Source organism: Clinocottus analis, unplaced genomic scaffold (assembly GCF_023055335.1).
Source record: "Clinocottus analis isolate CAN_PGR_092001 unplaced genomic scaffold, fCliAna1.0.p SCAF_29, whole genome shotgun sequence".
Lineage (NCBI taxonomy): Eukaryota > Metazoa > Chordata > Actinopteri > Perciformes > Cottidae > Clinocottus > Clinocottus analis.
The window spans coordinates 1682209-1702858 of record NW_027176031.1 but is presented as its reverse complement, the minus strand read 5'-3'; the positions used below and the strand labels follow the sequence as shown (position 1 = coordinate 1702858).

General features: G+C 41.5%; 1 protein-coding gene across 1 annotated transcript; it reads right to left on the bottom strand.

Moving 5' to 3' along the window:
- Window positions 1-342: 342 nt before the first annotated feature.
- Window positions 343-11591, bottom strand: dsg2.1 (desmoglein 2, tandem duplicate 1). The gene is made up of 15 exons (XM_068593250.1): window positions 11524-11591; window positions 9627-9749; window positions 9306-9461; window positions 8960-9101; window positions 8392-8552; window positions 7203-7337; window positions 6792-6977; window positions 5769-5853; window positions 5345-5705; window positions 5090-5232; window positions 4648-4869; window positions 4145-4387; window positions 3174-3304; window positions 2707-2997; window positions 343-2479 (listed from the first exon to the last, which is right to left on the bottom strand). The coding sequence occupies exons 1-15, from the start codon at window positions 11566-11568 to the stop codon at window positions 1295-1297; spliced, it is 3609 nt and encodes a 1202-aa protein (XP_068449351.1). The 5' UTR covers window positions 11569-11591; the 3' UTR covers window positions 343-1294.
- Window positions 11592-20650: the final 9059 nt, after the last annotated feature.

Genomic DNA, 20650 nt, shown 5'->3' with positions numbered 1-20650 from the left:
ACATGCATATTAAACTGCCTGTAGTCTCTACTGTTGCTAACTTATTCAGATTTATTTATTAATTAATGTTCTTCTAACGTTACTCTGCGATTTGTTTGCATCATATAAGACTCTAAATAAGAATTAAAAGACTGTAAATAATCATCTCTATCACTGGCTTTTATTTTGACATGAAAATAATCGTCTCTCTTTTCTCGTTTTTGGTTTCAGACGCCGAAAACGGAAGTGGTTTTCCATTTTCTCGTTTTTGGTTTGAAACGGAAAACGAAGAAAGTGTTTTTTCCGTAATTTCGAATGAACGATAAAACAAAAGAACAAAACGTACACGGACCGATAAGATGGTTTCATTTAGGTTTTTATTAACTTGAAAACCACACCATATGTTAACTTTGACCTTTTGCAGTTATTCTTTATTTTGTGTGGTAGATTATTCTGCCATTTTTAACCAGATTCTCTTTGAAACTGAACACTACTCCAGAAACATGAAAAACTTGACAAGTATGACGACAGCCTATTTACATTTTGAGCTTCTCTCATTTGATTAATTGATTTAATTTTGACGAGTAGGTTCTTATATCTATATATTTTTTATTGGTGTAAAACAATATAACAGCGTATGATACAATAGATAATGGAGCAAGAGACAATAAAAATAAAAAAAAACCTTAGGATGTACTAATTACATAACATGATTCTTTGTCACTGCAGGGTGCAGGAACAGAAGACAAAAGTGAATCTGCAATGGCTGCAACCATGTACGCAGGGGCATCCACACCTCCAAAACAAGTCTTTTTAGAGATTGAGTTATATTAGAGGGTGTTGCTTATGCATAGGGGGCTTACCCATACCGATGAAAGAGGAATTGCTGAGACCATTCTTAAGATCTGTTCTTAAGTTTGGCTGTGGTACGTGGATCTGTTCAGAAGATAAGTGCCTTTTTGCTACAGGCCACTCATACTGACACAACTCCTGTTTCCCGATTTGGAATTAAAACAAACACACCTTCACGTCACCTTCACGAAACATTTGTGGACCGATGGACCTTCAATGTGAGCTAAAGAGCTGCTGGTAGAAGAATAAAATGTGTGTGTGTGAGGAGGGGGGGATTAACTCTTTTTTTTTGGGAGAATTGTGCTGTTAAATTTAAGGGTGGGTATATGGTAAACCTGTCTTTTTTTTATAGCTGTCTTGCATAAATTGTGTCCCACAAGCGTCCCATCACCACCAGGACCAGGCCAATGGAACAGTCTCATCAATATCATTGGAGAGGTCCACACTTGTCTTGAGAGTCCATTTACTGTCTTTCTCTGGTCTCCTGCACCACCACCTTGCGGTATGTGGGGGTTGAATTCACTGTGGTGGTAGAGGAGCCTACCACGGTGCTTTGAGAGCCAGCGGATGGGCTGCCCTTATTGTAGAGGACTCTTTGAGAGCCAGAGATGCCACTCTTCTGGGACAGACCTCCTGCCTCCTGGACCAGAGGCCCCCCACTGCTTGTTGACCCTCCGACCACCAGGACTCTTTGAGAGCCAGAGGCGCCATTCTTCTGGTACAGACCTCCTGCCTCCTGGATCAGATGCCCTCCACTGTTTGTTGGACCTCCGACCACCAGGACCCTCTGGGATCCTGACAGCCCTCCTGCCTGCAGAGTGCCCCCCTGCACGTAGCTCATTGACCCTGCAGGGACTTTGCCCTCCACCATCATCATGGTCTGGGAGCCAGAGAGGTTCCCAGTTTGAATCAGGTTGGCACCGCCCCCTTGGATTCCATTCCTGTCCACCAGCACCATGTGGGGGCCAGGGGCTTGTCTGCCGGACATCATTGTCTGCCCCTGAACAACCATGCCTTGCGCAGGTCCAGTCTGAGTGCTATTAACCAATACCATGCCTTGCAGGTTGGTGGCTGGTGCCTCCGCCAGCAGGACGGTGTTCTGAACCTGTGGTTGGACTACGAAGTGTGTCGGCTGCATCATAGGGCTGGTCGTATAGTAGATGGGCTGCTGCTGCGGCTGCGGCTGTAGCAGGAGCATCTGGCCTTGATTTGCCATCCCTTCGTTAGCTATAGTCATCCCATTCCTCACTGTGGTCATCCCTTCTCTCACTGTGGCCGTGCTCTCCTTTATCATCTGAGAACCCTCAGATAAATCCCTGACCACAGTCGTGGAGACAGTAGGCTGCAGTTTGGGCAGAGGGGGTGGCTGTTGGACGGCCATCAAACTTGATACTGAGGTCTGGGTGTTGATGGAAGCACTGGGCGGAAGCGTAAACCCTTGTTTGACTTCGGTTGGGATCTTCTTGCCTCCGCACACTTCAGCCAGGGTCTTGAACTTGGACCCAAGATCATCAAGGAAGCCCAGGTCATTGTCGGTTTCCAGGAGGCTTGAGCAGCCCACTGAGCCAGCAGAGGAGCCCTGGCCCTCATAGTCATAGACCAGAAGACCGTCCTTCCCGCCAAGGTTCTCATTTTCATTGGTCACCTTCTGTTGAAAAAGGAAATAAAAATCTGTTTTGTTGTCGCCCAAATTCAAATATCCTCTACGGAATAGGTTCTTAAAAGGTACAGGCCAAACTTAGCCTTTGCTTCAACTGAGAGGGCGAGTACACAGTGTACATTTTTTTGTTATGTCAAAGACATTTGCAGTTTAGTTATTTGTTACAACTATGGGCTACAGAAAGTAAGAATCAATATATGGAAATGATTGCTGACCTGAGAGTAGTATTGTCCTAGGAAGTGGTCTGGCAGAGCCATGCCGTCATACATTCCTCCACCTACTCTGGATCCTCTGCTCTCAAACCCAGACTGCAAGCCACTGCCGATGATCTCTTTCGATATCCCCCATGCTTCTTCTCTGCTACCTCCGTAGCCATACCCGTAGCCATCCCTGTAGCCATCCACGGAGGTTATATCTGCCACAGGTGCGGCTGTCCATTGTTTCGCCATGCCCATGCCGACCACATTTTCATCCATTTGTGTTGGCATGTTCAAGAGTGGAACCGCCTACGAAAAGCCAATGATCCAAATGTTAGAACATGGTCAGCAGTTATTTTGCTGCCTCAAATCAAAAACCACTTCATGCAGCTTTCAAGCAGACATCCTCTCAATAACAAGCATCCAGTATATATGTCAATATTCCTGTCCTCAACAATGAAGGTGTGTGTAAAAGGTAAACCTACCGTGTTCTCCCCCTGGCCCTCAGTGTGGTAGTTCATGAGGTGGGATTTAGTGTCGAAAGGCATCTCAGCAAAGTTCCCTGCCCCACCCCCGGCCCCCCCACAACTGCAGAAGAGCAGCAACAGAAGGGCAACTGTGAAAACAAAAACAAAAAAAAGTTTTAGTCTAAGGACTCCTGCTCTGGGCAGTTTTAACCAGGCACAATATGGTATTTTCTCTGATGACAGGCAACCATTTAGTTCTTTATTCCCAACATCAGCTGTTTCTATAACCTATAACCTATTGTTAGTTCCATGTTGTAATTTCATTTTTTGTTTACTTGTCTGGCCTTGTGTTGGCTGCTGCCATCTGCTTGACAGACCCACAATCACATTTTTGCAGGATTTAAATATAATCCTACACATTTGATTGGACCTCAAAAACGTGGGCGGGGTCAGAATGTAGCAAGATGTGGAGCCAAGGAGAACTATGGATCCACACACCTCCCTGGTAACTAACAATTGCAAATTGAATAATGGATAGATGTCATGACATTATTGACTGAAATTGGTTGATACTAGTGCCTGTAAATGTGTCATATTTTGTTTTACTGGAGAAAAAAAATTGTAGCTTATACAAGTGCACAATGTGAACGAGAATAATATCTGGGTTAAAAATATTTGTTTTTACTTTGTTTTTACTTCATCTCGACTCTAAAGACCCAGTGAAATGAAAAATAAATGTTCACAGTTTTAATCCTGTGCTTATGTTAATCAACCTTTTTTTCTTATGTAGAATAGTTTCAAATTTTTGCTGACTCATTCTCTACTCAACGGCGTTTACAAAAATAAATATAACATGTGTGGATACTCCAACACATATCTTTGGCCTAACCTAGATTTTCATCTCAACTACAGCTGTTTTGGGATTGTTCTGAGCACAAGGACGGTGTTTGATCACACGACCTTTCACTCAAGCATCAATTCACACTTACGTAGCAACAGCAGCAGGCCCAGGAAAAGCAGTCCGATGCCTGCAGGTCCTAATTCCGCTCCCCAGTTGGGCTGACCGCCGGCATCGCGTCTTCCACACACCACCCCGTCCTCACAGGTACAAACTTGGATCGTCGCCTTCTGTGGATCTGGACAGGCCTCTCCCTGCTGGTCCCTCACCACAAAGCTCACCTCATAGGATCCAGGCCAAATGGGCCCCACAGCCCTCAGGATAGCTGAAGTTTCTGCCAGAAACAGGACAAACATGAAAAGTGTAGTCAGTCAAAGTGCTTTACTTTGAAGTTTACAGTATGCTCAATTGAAAACAAAATGTAGCTTTTGTTATATATATTTATATATATATATATATATATATATATATATATATATATTTTATATATATATATATATATATATATATATATATATATATATATATATATATATATATATATATTGATATCTCAAAACATAACTTTGCAAAGCTTAGCAGTCTTATACTCACCATTTAAATGCTCCACCTGCCATTTGCCCTGAGTTTCCTCTGGGATGATCTCAAACTCAAATGGAGGCCCGTTTGGGAAGTCATCCCCATCTATTGCGTTCACAATAACTGCATCACTCGGGGCACAGATGGTCTCCATGTTGCTTGTCAGGGAGGGGCAGTTGTCATTGAAGTCCTGCACCTGGATGGCTACTGTGCCAGTGGCTGTTTTACCAGGCATGTCTGAATTAGAAGAAGAAGAAAAACGGATCATTCAGCATTTCTTTTGTTTCTAATTCCATTCTTCCAAGACAAATGCTCCTCTGAAGCCATCCTCACACCAAACCGAGCTCCAGTTTTTAACAAGGCTGTAAGATTAGCAAAATGCTTGAGGTCTTATACCTGTTCACCTACTTTTCACTAACAAAACCAGTACTACAGTTGGACCAGAAACATGCCCTACCGTCTGAGATGCAGAGTACTTTAGCCATGTATGTCCCATTGATCAGGTATGGAGATTCTCTATCAGGCATCTTGTTCAGTTTGATCTCAGCTGTCTTTGGGTCAATGGTTAGCCAGTTGTCAGGGTCCAAGCCCTTAACATACCTACATCCGAAAAAGTCTCTGTTAGATATCATCATGGAGTGTAGACAGCTAAGCCAAGGTTGTAGTGTTAACTGCAGACGCTTCATGTTTATGTGTTTGTGTGAGCACTGACCTGACATTCTCTGCTGGTTTCCTAGTGTCTCCATCTGTTGCCGTGTAGGTGGCAATAACATTATTTGTGTCGAAGGAGGTGCCTCCCTCTGAGATGGGAATGGCTTTCACTTTGGGCTCGAAACTAGGCCCCTCAGGCTGGTTCTTGACGTTGATTTTGATTGGATAGGTTTTCAATTTTTGCCATGTTGATCCTCCAGATGTTCCTCCGCCACTGTTTCCACTACTAAAACTGCCGCCACCTCCGCCGCCGCCGCTGCCGCCGCCGCCGCCACCGCCGCCGCCGCCGCCACCGCCGCCGCCACCGCCGCCGCCACCGCCGCCGCCACCGCCGCCGCCACTACTTTCACTGCCGCCATTATCTCCACCGGCACCAGTTGCAGTAGGCCCCTCGTTTCCTTCGAGATCTACCCCAACTCCAACACTTCCTTCAGATCCGTCATAAAATTTAGCCTTGTTCCTCACAGATAGTCCGAGGTCAAGTACCTGCATTTTCTCATAATCCACAGCCTGTGGGAAAGCACATACAAGCACAGAGTTATTATTGACAGCTTTCCTGTTTGTGCGTATTTGTCAATACAAGCTCAGAAAATTCAGTTCAATAGGGACTGAAATGCAGACGTGTTTCACGTCCATCTATAAGGTTACAGTCATGTGCCATGAATGGGCTGAGTCTTCACATCAAACATGAGCCGTTGTTATAATGTTGGCTGATAAAATGGATTTCTGCTATAATGGGTATTAAAGAGATATATCTCTATTGTGTTTTTGTGCCAACATTGTATGTAAATCAGTAAATACTGATCAATATGATGATGAAGTTTATGCGAGAGTCCAAAAGCTACTTCTTTGTGTGTCTTTCCATATGTGTTGATTTTAACCTCCACTTCTGGAAGGTGAGGCCAATGCATTTAACCTGCATTCTCTGTTATATCCATCAGGGGGTGACTCCTGAGGTTGTATAGGAATCTATGAGAAAATGACTCTACTTCAGTCTTGAATTAGTCCCTTAGTATTGGTTCAATCAGAGGATCAGGTGCTCGATCCCCGGCTCTGCTCGTCCATGTCTATGTATTGGGCAAGACACTTAACCTCAAATTGAAAACCACCAGATTGAATGTTTCATGAATGTTTGTCCTGATGAGGAGGAGTCATCAGTGTATGAATGGGTATGAATGGGTGGACGATGACATGTAGTGTTAAAGAGCTTTGAGTGGTTGGAAGACTCAAAATGATTTATACAAGTACAGTCCAATAACCATTTGTACAAGACGCACAATTTTAAGTCTTTTTAAATACGGCATGATGTTCATGAATTAAGTTCCATTTATAGAATAAAATAGGCCAGTGTAAAAGCAGTGTATGCTTTAAAGCAGGGGTACCACATTAATCCCACAAAAGACAGGGATACTAACACATACAATTCTAGTAAATTTAAACTCTAGTACCTTGTCGAGCATGAGGATGCCCTCGTTGGTCTTGGGGTCTGTTTTAATGCTGAAATACCCCGCTTCGTTGCCTTTGACAATTTCATACACAGCCTCCCAGTTCTCTGTGTTCTTCAAGTCCAGGTCCTCTGCTTTTAGCCTCATCACCTCCACACCCATTGTGTTCTCCTCAATGCTGCCCTCATACTGCAAGTCAAACACATTATGAGATGGAAGTAACGGGATACTTTTGCTGATTAGCATTTCTTTGACTTTAATGTCTGATCTGTGACATGAGCATGTCAATATTGTCATATAATCTAAACATTGAAGCGATTCAACTCTGAAACCCCTCATGAAAACTATTCCCTCTCGCACCCATAATCCACATTATACCATGTTAATATAAAAGAGTGAGAGACAGAAACCTACCTTCTCTTTTTCCAGAGTGGGAAGGTTGTCGTTTACATCTAGGACATTAATGGTAACCACGCTGGTTGCACTGTTTCCCCCTGGTTTGCCATTTAAGTCTTGACCTTTTACCTTCAGAGTGTACTGATCTGCTCTCTGAAATCAGAAAGCACGCTAGAATTAGAAGATGAAGATCATGGACTCGGAACTTTACTGTTTCACGAAAGAAACAGTGAACATACACAGAAAACGGTGCTTTTTAGGCAGAGGTTCCCATTAATATTATCACTGAATTAAATGTTGTTGAACTCCCTGTCCCAAGCGAGGGGTCTTGTTCACGAGAGACGATAGGAAGCTGAGCAGGAAGGCAAAGCTTTCAATTTACCAGTCCCTCTACATTCTGACTCTTGCCTGCGGTCATGAGCTTTGGGGTAGTGACCGAAAGAATGACATTGCGGGTATAAGGGGGGAAATTACTTCGTGGGGGGCCGAGTTTGGCCTTAAGCTCGATTCATGCTGGACAAAAGCGTTTGTGGTGGTTCCATACAGAAGACGGTCACCTGTCCATGCACATCCAACATTACGTGGATGGGCAGAGAAAATGGAGAATTTTGCTTTAAAAAGAACCCCCATACAGAGGATTAAAGATCCCACATTTTTCTCTTGTTGCGATACCGCATTACCGCATTTCTGTGCAACCATCCTTGCGGAAAGTAACCAAGGCTTAGAGCCACACAGTGAGGCAGGGTGAGGCTGCAGACACCACCAACACGTTGTTGTTCGGTTTACACTGTCCACATGCACAGTAGATCCCTACATTCCCACTTATTGAGAAGTACCTCACAGACTTGTCTGCACGGACTACACCCTATTGACCCAATGTATCATATGGACCGGATTGGATCTCACAGACGCGTAAAGTATGACTTTGGATGTAGGGATAGGGTGAGAAGATCAAACATGCAGAGGGAGCTTGGAATAGAGCCACTATATGTATCGTCACCGTGTTGTGTTGGTAGAATTAGTCATAATAAAAGTCATGATGCAGAGAATGGAAAGAAGTAATTTGGCAAAAGAGAAGGATGTCCCAACTTGTCAACACCTTCTTGACCAAATGTGATTGATGGATAGATTAGCTGACATTGATCCTACGATGGTGAGCAGAATCTCAGTTCTCTGGAAGGCTCTGTGGATGCAATTCATGCTGTACCTCTCTGTCCAGGGCAGAATTTTTAACAAAGATAGTTCCATCGTTGGTCATGTAGAACATGTCATGAGATGGGTTCTGTTCTAGGATGGTGAAGGCGATTTGAGAGTTCTCGATCCCTGCTTCGTCAGCGTCGGATGCAGTTATTTTCATAACTGAAGTTGCTGTAAAAACAACATCAAATGAAACAGTTGTTAACATTCATGTATATCCATTCTATTATCTTAAGTCGGGTGTGCTCTGATGACAGCAAACTGAAAGCATTAGATTTCACCATGGCTGATGTACCATGTCAGCAGGAACAGACAAATCAAGCTGGTTAATGTTGACACTGAAGGACGACTCGTCCCATGGTTGTCAAACTGTTTCCCAAGACTGCAAACTGCTACATACCTTTATAATACTAGTTAAATCAGTTTTAAAGCTATGTATTTTCACACTATAAGTCTTTGCAAGAAGTTTATTTTTATGATTTTATGTAAATGTTATGTTGTTTAGTGTGTGGATCAGGAACTATTTCTGGGAATAATAAGAAGGCTCGTTATTTAGCTAAAGATGCAGAAACACTCACTTGCAGCACTGAGCTCTTTCACATTCCCGGGCTCAATTACGCCAAACACTGGTGGGTTGTCGTTCTCATCCACGACCTTGATGCGTATATCAATTTTTTTTTCCGCATCGGTGCCATCTCTGTACTTAGCAACACCTGACAGCTGAAACAGAAATGGTCCTTAAATATCGTTGTCGCCATCATCATCATCATCATCGTCATCATCATCGTCATCATCATCATCATCATCATCATCTATCTTAGCACATTTATTTGCAAACATAAATAGACAATCACCTCATTGTAGGCACATCTTATGTAAGGAAAAGTGTTGTCAAAGAGCACAATAGAATCCTATATCACTCACATTGTAGGTGTCGATTATCTCCCTGTCGAGCTTTTGGGTCACTCTAATAAATCCGGTGTTAGGGTCGACTACAAACACATGGAAGGGCTTTTGATTGGCACCGATGCCTTCTAGGGAGTATTCCACCTTTTTCGAAGTTTCAGCATCTGAGCGAATCTAAAAACCATGAAAACAAGATCTGATCATTTCACTGCACCGAGGAAAAACACTTGAAAGACAGATACATGAAAGACAGATACATGCTTTTCTTGTCGGTGGTAAGATAGTCATTTCTTTGTCAGTTTCATCCAGAGTTAAAAGGTTAATCCATCAGTGACTCACCTTAGCAATAAATTCCTGTGCAGTGTAGTCTACATTTTCCTTCAACGGCTTTGGAGGGAGAATCCATTCTCTTTTTTGTCGCACCAGATTCTCTCCAGAAGTAGCTATCACCGCAATAACAGCCTGCAACACAGTAGATGTTGAACACAGATGAATTTTTGGTCCAAACATGGAAAGTTTATCATGGGATAAACCTTTAAAAAAAAATCCAGTTTTACATATTGACAATATTGTTGTTACAATGCTTACTGTTTTTAAGTTTCAACTGACCTGAAATAAAATAGTTGGTGAAATACTCAATCCTGTGTCCCTGGTAATTGTTCATTTGTCTCTAGAGTATTCCAAAAATCTTTTCTCTCTCCTGTTAAACGATTTTCAAATGATTGAGGACTCATCCTGGACGTCGAGGCATTTACAAAACATCATCCAATCATCAAGCCTTTTTTGCAAGTGGAGCAAAACGTTTTTTCCATACGTGTAGGCGTATTGGTTGATGAAAGAAGAAAAAAACTTGTAAATCTCCCTATTCTTGCCTTTACATCATCTTTAAGTAACTTGTTCAGATTTAAATCTTCTAAAAACTTGAAAAGCTTTTTGTTTCCTTTTTCAATTGATTATTGTCTGATAGTTTGACCTGTGTGTCTCAAATGTATCTGTCTATAGTTTGATTAAAGTTTCATGGACTCGCAGGTGTTTCCAGTTATTCTAGCTGGCTCAGGGCCCTACCCAGTCTGCGGTAGCACGTCATTAAACTCCATAAACTCAAAAGAGTGAAAAATCTAAGTTGTTGCACTCTGACAGAAACAAAATAAATCCGGGGTAGTCAGTTTGGTGTCAGCACCGTCTGCCCGCACCCACACTGTTCATGTCTGGTCAGGTATTGAGAGAGGCACACCCTACCAGTCCCAGCAGGTTTACCAGCGCCTCACCTATTCAGTCAATGCATGGGCATGACCGAGGAGGTGTGAGAGACTTTTCCTCAGAAAAGGAAGGGGCCCAGGTACAGGACATGTGAACGAGTTCGTCGATGGGCATCACTATCCTCTCCCTCACCTGGATGATTATGAGTGCTAAGTATCGTAGTAAATATTACGACACCTGCAGCAATACCAGGCCCCTTAATTGGTACCCATACCGATAAAAGACTTAATTTTACAACTAATTCTACTTTAATTGATACACATCGTGTGACTGCAAGCATTCAGTTTCACCTACACTACACTCGACTAGCTGCTGTGCTCATGGGTCAATTAGACGCCACATTACATCTAAGAACGCCCGCAATGATTGGATGAGAGCAAACAAAGACCAATAGTCTTTTTGTTTTCTAGATCTGGGCACAAAAAGGACCCACCGCAGTCATTGTTTGACTGGAGAGGTGTCGTTACTACTTGGTACTTGGTTATTTGATTAAGTACAAAGCAGGCATAAACTAGCCCAAGGGAGCTCAGTGGATCAAAATACGGGAAGTGATCTCACAGCCTCTTTCTTACGAAGAACATCAACTCACAGGGCAGGCTCTGACATGTGAACGGGACACAGTCAGAACACACCTGTGCGTTGCCATGGCAGCCAGGTATTTGTTGTGATCAACGCAGACTCGGTAATTAAACCCATGATCTGAGGCAGTGAGTGAACAAAACATCAGTTTCTATTTTGAAGAATACCTCCTGGAAAGGCAATCCAACTGGAAGTACTGGTTTCCGGAAACAGAGCAGATAGTGTGTCGGTTGCTTCTGCGTCCAGATACCTGTGAACGTTCTCTATATCTGGAGCTGAGACTTGTCACTCAGACTTAGTCTACGTTCAAAGTTTAACGAACAACATTTTACAAATTGCAGCACAGCTTGAACACACAGAAAACCCACAGCAGTTGAAAGACGGACATGTAACTCACCGTCAGTAGTAGCACAACAAACACCGGGGAAAAAAACTCAACCATGGCTGGTCCTGGTATCCGTAACAAGTAAATCTCTAGAGTCCCGGTGGTGCTGGTTAGAGTCGCAGACTGACTGTGATCTGATGGAGACGAGGAGGAGGCTTATAAAAGAGGAAGGCTGCACCTCACACACACCCTCACACACCCTTCATGAGAAAGTGGGTATGTGTGTGGAGGGGGGAGGAGGAGTACTACTTCTATGGTACTTAATAAACACCGAACAAACACATTGAGTACAAAGAAAAGAATAATTGTAGCGACCTCAGCCTGGATGGATTACTGAACGGACCTACCGGACACAGGCCCGGGGCTTCACTGACAAAAACTCAAACAGACCAGGAAAAATAAAAATGACCACAACAAACATAAAAGGACTATAAAGAGACACAAAAAGACCACAAAAAAGACTAAAACGCAAAAAGAGACGCAAAAGAGACAAAAAGAGACTCATGATGATGATGAAAAGTGGCTGAACAACCACAAAGACACACAAAATGATAACAAAGAAATATAAAACATTTACAAGAGATGCTAAACAGCTGCAAAGGGACTCAACTATGAAAGGGGGGGGGAACAAAAATAAAAAGAGACACAAGACAACTACATAGAGGCACCAAATGACTACAAAGAGACAAAAAAACAAACTTCAGAGAGACAAAACACAACTACAAGTAGACCACTGACTACAAAAAGACACAAAACAACAACAAATAGAGAATATAAAGCGTGTGTGACTTGCTCCTGTGTAAGGGAGGTGGTTGACCTTTTGCATGTCTCATAATCCCCTCGAGGACAAGTTTATTTGTAGACCACAATTCAATAACAAGGCGATTCAAAGTGTTTCACATGAAACCATTAAAAGAAAAGATTTCAAAACAATTAAGAATATTCATTTTAAAACATAAAAAAACTGTCATAAACCAAAAAATAGAATCCAAGTTGCAGTTTATAAAATAAAAGGCAAAAATTGATATCCTTGAATCTAGTTCAATTTAAGGCAGCAGCAAACAAAGTCTTGAGTATCAGTCAGTCAGATAGCTACTTATATTTCTAATATTTTGTGAATATCCCTTTATAATGTGGATTTATTTGTAGTCAACACCAACACCAAGTGAACCTAAATGTGTACTGACGTCGGAGGTTTATTTTGAAAAGACACTCTACATATCTAAGTACCGTACGTCCTAAAGTGAGACGAGAGGGGAACATAGAGAGTCCTAGTTTGAAGTCAAGCCACTGGCCAAGCGTCGGTTAACGAGTTGGGAATGAGAAGATGTTGCTTGAACACGTCGTCAGTGATGAGCTCAGGATTGTAGGGTGTTTTGGGTCTTTAATCATCAGACACCCTCGTCTGGGTGGTCCAGTAATGAGGCTTAGCCCCCGACTTGTGTCCAAGTAGTGCCCTGGTCCACGGATCCTATTTCTGGATCCACAGCCGCTGCAAGGCCTTGTCAGCAGCCTCGAGAATGTTCTTGGTGGCTCGTCTGCACCTAACTTGGGCTCTCCGGACTTTTCTCCAGCACTCCGTCACAAGATCTGTGTATTTTACTCTTTTGTACTCATTGTCTTCTTTAATTAGGTCTTCAGGAGGCCGTAAGTTCCAGCAGGACCACTTGCTTTGTAGACTGCGACGTTAACACCATATCCGAGATGAGGGGAGTGTTTGGATGTTTTTTGGGAACTTGATCTGCCGAGGTCGTCTTGGAGCAAGAAGCAATCCTGAAAGTACAACTCCTCTCTTATTGCTGCAAACAAGAGCAAGTGCATGCATCTTTTTTTGAAGGGATCCCCCTCACCCATTAGGAGACTAAATAAATATTTGGTGAAATATTGTGTCGAGGGGCTTTCTACAAACATTTAACTGTAATGGAATAATACAGTCCATGTGGGAACTGAGAAGAAAAGAAATTCGGTTCTTGGGTTTTGGCCACAAAAAAAGGATTAAGGTGATGAGGAATGTTGAGAGTGGAAGGTTTAGTTTTACCTCAGCAGTCAACATAAAAAGACAGGTAGGGCGTGGTGTTGTTTCTTCTGCTGAGTGCAGGTGTGTCCATGAGTCATACAGCCAGGAAACTAAATGTTACTGATGTAAGTCAGTGTCTGTCTGAGTTTTGGTGCCATTGGCAATTTGGCACATGTGACGAGATTCTGCAGATGGCTGATGAGATTTCAAACGAAATTATGTTTACCTCCCTCAGAGAACTGTGATGTTTATAGTGGACAGGTTGGCTGTTCCCCTAGTTTCTCTAACAAATGGTTTTGGCTAACCTGGAGCTTAGTTTCCTCAATTAATGTGGATGAGAAACAGAAAGACAATTTTTGTTCTCTCACTGAACTATAAAGCACCAGTAAATGTAAAGGTGCGGGATCCATTATACAAGCCGTTTGGTTCATTGTTGTTCCAGAAAACCTGGAGTAACACAGCCAACAGAAAAATGTTGAGATAGTACCTTTAGGTAATGTAACAGCGTACAATGTAACATGTAACAGTGTAACAATTGTAAATAACAACAGTAAATAACAATCATGAATAAATAAAGTTACATCGGACACAAACAGCAGTCTCCCGGGTCAACATCAGCACAACACAGAGACTGTGACTTACTGTGACTTGCTCTGACCGAATGCTAAAATCTAAGTTAAAGTTTAGTGTGTTTGTGGTTGCCGAAACATACAATGAAGATGTTTTCCTGCTGACGTGACGTACACATGACATAAGGTGATGAAAGCAAGTATTGTTGATGCTAACATAAGAATGAAGAATCAATTAGAATTGTTACATGTTCCTGAGAATCAACACATGAGATTCAAGTGTGACGAATATCTTCACCAATGTGTGCCAAAATATCCCAACATAAATGCATGAAGATGAATTGTATTGTTGGAAACAGGTTCAGGTCTACAGCTCGTCGTAACCACGAACCAACAAACACATTTCCGTGTTTTCTGTGTTTTTGGTCTGCCTGACATGGGTGGAGTAGTTCTATTCAGCAGTCAAAACCGGTTCGACAGGAAACTGTCTGCTGCCTATTGAAGCGCATGAGTAATCACGAAACAAAGGCAAAACAGAACGAGTAAGCAGCTTCGAAAGCTAGCATGTGACGCTCCCTGCATGTCATGACGGACAGCGCTTCCGCATAAGAAACACCTGCAATCCACTAGACATCATTACTGTTTACTCTAAGTCCTCTCCAAGCATTTATAAGCCCTTTATAAACGTCTCCTGAATAGTTAATGACAGCCGATAGAAGAACATTTTTAGGTATTCATTGAAATACCTGTCAACAGTTATAACTTCCGTGAACATAACATAGCTTTAATGATATCTGATGATTACATGGTTTGACTTGTCGTCTGTTTAAAATCATTCACAGCCGGTTTATACTACTTATTAATGTGTTCAAAAGCCTAGAAAACATTTTGAGCTTCTTCGTAACCTCCCATTTAATAAGTATAGTTTCTGCGGCAGTTAGAGGCTTGTAACTGTTACAACCCATTTATAACTATTTAGTGCTGCAAAGTGCTGTTTACTTTATTAACATAAGAGAGTCTGACCCAAAGAGCTCCTGCTGTCTCAACCACAGACCACTGATCATCCACCATTGTTGTGCTACAAGTTACTGACATAAAAACATAATTTTTTGAAAGGTGGTTGGGTGTTAACAGTCTGGTCTGGACTGGAGGACCTTCTCAGCATGGAGCTCATTCTGTGATGCAGGGAGATGCTGCTGCAAATGTTGCTATTAACAGTGGGCTCAGTCAGGAAGCTGTAAGCTGTTCAGTGATACGGGTAACATTTAGGGACTTCCTAGATTTCTGTACTGATAGTTTGAGCTCAGTTACTGCACAGAGGGATGATAATCGATCAGTCCAGTGCGCCTGCGAGGGACCAGAAGGTGTTTTGGCTAAAGAGCAAAAGCAAAATATACAAACTACTGGTGGGACCGTGGGGATACCTGGTACATTTCAAAACTTTTCCCAGATTTAGCTTTTGCTCTAGACAGAAATGAAAAAATGCCATCACAATGAACACTAGGCAGTAACCACAATTAACTGATAATATAATAAAGTGTCTGTATATATAATTCATTAACTCAAACATGGGGATTTTGTGTCATTTAGTTTTGTGAGTCAGTGACTCTATCGTCAAATCAATGGAAGTTGTGTTTGTATGTTTGTGGACTGAAGCAGTGAGTCATGAAAACAACATGCCGCATTTCCCAATAATTCATCCAGACGTGTCAGGACACAACTAAAATTATGTCTGTGTGTGTGTGTGTGTGTGTGTGTGTGTGTGTGTGTGTGTGTGTGTGTGTGTGTGTGTGTGTGTGTGTGTGAGAGAGAGAGAGATAATTAGGAAGTTAGTGCGAGAGAGAGGACCCGTCGTTGAGTTTTCTATCTAGTCAGTCAGGTCATCGTGGCCTTTGTCTGTTACCAGGCAGTTCCCTCCACATTCATCCTCCTCCTCCTCTTCCTCCTCTTTGTCCTCCTCCTCCTACTCTCACTCCTTGTCCCCCTTTCTCTGCTCAGGTTTTCGCCAGACTGAAACATGACCCCTGAGTAATGAAACCTGTGGCTGTGTAATGTGAGAGCTCAGGTCAGCCGCTAAAAACAAAGCCCACACTGTTAACAGCACAGTCCGAAGCTTTGAACGTGCTTTTTAAACTGAAAGAAATGTGAATTAGAGGACAGTGGTTGGAGAACTCATGTTGACGTTTTGGGCTGGATTGAGGCTGTATCCAGATAAGCCTGAGTAGAAAATATTCCATCGGAGGTTATTCGAAGCTCATTGTGTAATATGCATTGGTGTTTTCAAGATGGAAAGCAGTAAATTACATTCGTAATTGTAAAAACTTGTGATTGTAAATATCTGTAAACTCATATCTCATATTTAATTGATATATTATTGCCTTGTACAAGTCAAGTTTTAAATGTATTATGAAGAAACAAAGGTTAAATAGTCTGTAAACTATTTGATTTGGCTACAAAAATGTTAACTCAAATGAACATTTTGAACACCTATTTCTACAGCATTTCAAAAGGAGTTGACCTCGTATGACCCCTATATAGTGTTTATCATTGAACTATTTGTCACATGATCGTGTGTGACAAGTTACAAAAGTTCAGAGGTGCTCAACATTGTAAACACTTTTTCTACTAGATAGATAGATAGATACATGGATACATAGATAGATAGATAGATAGATAGATAGATAGATAGATAGATAGATAGATAGATAGATAGATAGATAGATAGATAGATAGATAGATAGATAGATAGATAGATAGATAGTAAATTATACAAAAAAATCCTTCATCATCTATAAGTAACGTCTAGGCTTAAGTAATGGGTATAACTACCTGAATTGTTCACATATTATAGTATTAAACCACATTTATAAATCATTATATGTATAAATAAATCAAGATTAAATAATAATAAATGATATTTAAATATATATATCTGTATTATTTACAAACACTTTAATCATCTTAAATCAGTCCTTAATACTTAATTTACAAATGAGGAATCCATCATTTATAAATGATGAATTGAGTGTTTACTTTACTAATGCTAAATAGTGTGTTGTTTAAAGTGCTGCCAACGGTTCACCAAATAGTTTGTGTTTTTCTCCAGGGCTTCCATCAAAGTGCCAACACCTGTCATCACCGACCTGTCAGGGCATCTGTTACCTGTACTGTCTGTGACTGAGCCACGGGCTCATGGTGTGCAGCCAGCTGGACGTCACTGTGGGAAAGTATCGACTGAGTTGGATCACTGGGTGTTGGCCTTAAATTGTAAACGACAATTCCATGAGAACACGACGCAGACCTCTGGAATGTTTCGCTCCTCTAAACGTCACAAGGAGTGAGACCATCGCCGACTGTGACACAACAGCAGGTTGTTGCAGTGTAGCACATGGAGCAGGCTCAGGAGACCACGACCCCTTTCTGCTGCTCCATCTATACAACGTGCAATTAGTTGATATAAATACATATGTTCCCCCTTACTACCAGTTACTTCATACAATAAATTTCATTTTACAAGCACATTACATGTTTCAGATCCTTCATTGTTTTGGATTGTGTCATACATTTGATAATTGATCTTTTTCCCCAGGTAACATTTTTGTCATCTTCTTTTTAACATCCTGATGAAATATCTTTGTCTATGTCATCCATCAACTGAAGATTGCTGCCCAAATTTAAAAGAATAGAACAACATTTTGGTGGGAGAAAAAACAGACAACAACTCATCAGACACTTGTTTAATGTTCCTTTATGAATAAACAAGCAGACTATATCTGTCAGGATTTTGAGTGTGCCATTAATAAACACCAATGTTATTATCTCAGCCAGAAAATTATGTATTTGGACCTCACATCAGTTCAGGATTCAGGGTTCAGTTCATTTTACTGACTGTTGTATACTGTCGTTGACAATTAGTGATAAACTCTGACTCCAATGAAGCAGGAGGAGCGCTAGCTGGCTGTTAGCAGCTGATAGGCAGCATAGACCTGCAGTGTGTTTGGCAAACATAGCTCATAGCTTTTATGCTAATAGAGCTGAAGTCAACACACAACATGATTGATCTGGTCTATACCAGATCAATCATGCTGTGTGTTGACGTCTGTTAGCTGTCGGCTGTATAAGCATAAAATGTAAGGAAGATAATCAAGAAGGCCTTGTAGAAGATCTCCCGAGCATCACTGGAGGCCAGTGCCAAGCGGTGCAGGTCTGGGGAAGGACCCCACCTCCTGCATGTTGGAGAGCCTGCTGCTTGTACATTCCTGCCTATGGTGTTATGTGGATCTGTTTTCCATAATTACTATTATGCCCAAAATGTTTGTATGTTTGTGTCTGTTACAAGCTTGCACACTTGCTGTTCTTGCACAGAGTGCCATGGCATGCTGGGACTTGAACCAACAATTGACGTTGCTTTTATGCCACCTCAGCAATAACAGTACATGTTCGGTTCTCGTGAATGCGATTAGACGGAATTTCTTCAAATTTGGCACAAATTAACTGATTACAATTTGGTGGTCAAAGGTCACCGTGACCTCACATGACTCAAGAATTAATATGCTAATCGTGACAATGCCACACAAATATCTCATATGATAAAAAAAATGAAGTAAGGACATTTTGGACAGATGTAAACTAAAACAGGATGCAGAGGAGGACATCACTACTTCCTGTGAAAATGTACTTTTTGTCAAATAAAAAACCCCCAGACATAAAATTCATAAAAACAAAGTGATGTATCAATACGTACATTAAAAAGAAGACGTAACAATAAGGTGAGTTACATGGACACGACCAGACAACATGCTGTTGTTTGTTCCCGTCCGTTTTAAATTGTGTACATGGAAGGAACACAATACGACTGGTTATTATTCATTTTTTCGGGAAACCCAAAGATGTCTGTGCCACCAGTTCATTGGAATTACTTTATACTGGCATTGAAAAGAAGTGAGAGTGTAGCTCAAACCGTCTCTTTGCTTTTAGGAAAAACACTGAAGGAGTGTCTTCAAACAGGTAATTACACCTCTTGTGTGGATCAGCAAATAAACACACCTCTGGGAGTGCCACGCCCTGACTGAACTAGTGCACAGGATTAGTGCCAGCTCTCCAGCTCTAACTTTTACTGAGGATGGGTGAACTCAGGACACCACCATTATCTAACGCACACGTAGATGCTGTTGTCCCAGTAGCCACAGGGGGCAGTGCAGTCCGCATATCAGGGAACCGGGACTCTCCTTCTGGTATGTGACAGAGGAGCAAGAATGTAGACACTTACGCAGCTGATTTGTATGGAAGGCCATTTCCACCAGTAAAAGAAAATAAATAAGATGAAAATCCAGCTGTGATAGGGAAAATATCCCCATGGTAAATCATAACGAAAGAAAAAGTTAGAATTATGAGATAAAAAGTGGAAATGATAAGATAAGGAGTGTGCATGTGCTTCATTATTACCATCAGTATTATCTGCGGTGTCTTCACAGGTCGCTACATCCTCTTGCCGGTCTGCAAGCAATATGCAATGCTCAATGAGCTGACTATTAAATAACTATTACTGGTGACGTGTAAATGTTGGATGTCAGATATCATCACGTTAAAAATGTTAAATATCATTACGTTAAAAATAAACATAAACATAATAAACATTGTCAGTGACATAACTCTTAAAAAGCTGATAAGACACATGACAGAATGCTAGCTATTGCCACTCTCAGATACTTCTGCAACACGTTATGGAGAGAAATACTGCAGATGTCATTCATGGTGGAAGCGGCACAATATTTGCAAAGGCAAGTAGTGAGAGTGTTTCCTTTCTTTACAGACGACCCATAGGATAGAAAGCATCTCTGCATCCCTGTTTAGTTATGTTCATTTACTTCTTCTCTTTAACTCAAAGAGCTATGACGAGTTTTAGATTGTGTACTTAACTGTTCAAGTTAAACTTGGTTAAATGTACAGTAATGCCTTGTGTTGACTTTTTTAAAATTTTTATTTAGTGGTATTTCCTAAATCTGTTCCCAGGAAATTACCTCACCGGGTTTCTTCTACGCTATTTGGTTATATACTTCCGCAATCCCGTTTTCTCCTCACAATTGTATATTCTGCATTGCTGAAGGTAAATTGTGTGGGAAATTATGTCGCACTATTTGGTTATATACCCAAAAAATGTAACCGGTTATGTTACATACAGTCATGATCTCTAATATGATCACGGTGTCCAGCTGTTGCGTGAAAATGTTCCGCGAAAATGTATGTTTTTTGTCTTTCATTTAGCCTTGTGGCGCCATTTGTATTGCATCGGGCCGGCATTACATATACCTTTCGCAATTCTGTTGTTTTACTTGTTTAGGAAGCGGATGTGAGTGAGAGACCAGAAACCAATGTGTTTTATTTTCGTCTGCAGGTCTTCTTCTACTAGAATGTTTGCCACAAGCTCTCGCAGTTGCTTATGTTGTCCACTTAGTGTTACTGTTTTCCCCTTGTATATTATCATTGTGGTTTTGAAAGTAATGGTTATAATTTAAGTTTAATGTAAATGTTAGTCTAGAGACAGTGATACTCC

Bases quoted from the DNA above. Each gene is read 5' to 3' on its own strand.
- dsg2.1 (XM_068593250.1), bottom strand. From the start codon at position 11,568: ATGGTTGAGTTTTTTTCCCCGGTGTTTGTTGTGCTACTACTGACG. The intron at 9,462-9,626 runs GTGAGTCACTGA...CATGGTTTTTAG, and splicing joins CACAGGAATTTATTGCTAAG to ATTCGCTCAGATGCTGAAAC. The intron at 8,553-8,959 runs GTGAGTGTTTCT...TTGTTTTTACAG, and splicing joins GAAAGAGCTCAGTGCTGCAA to CAACTTCAGTTATGAAAATA.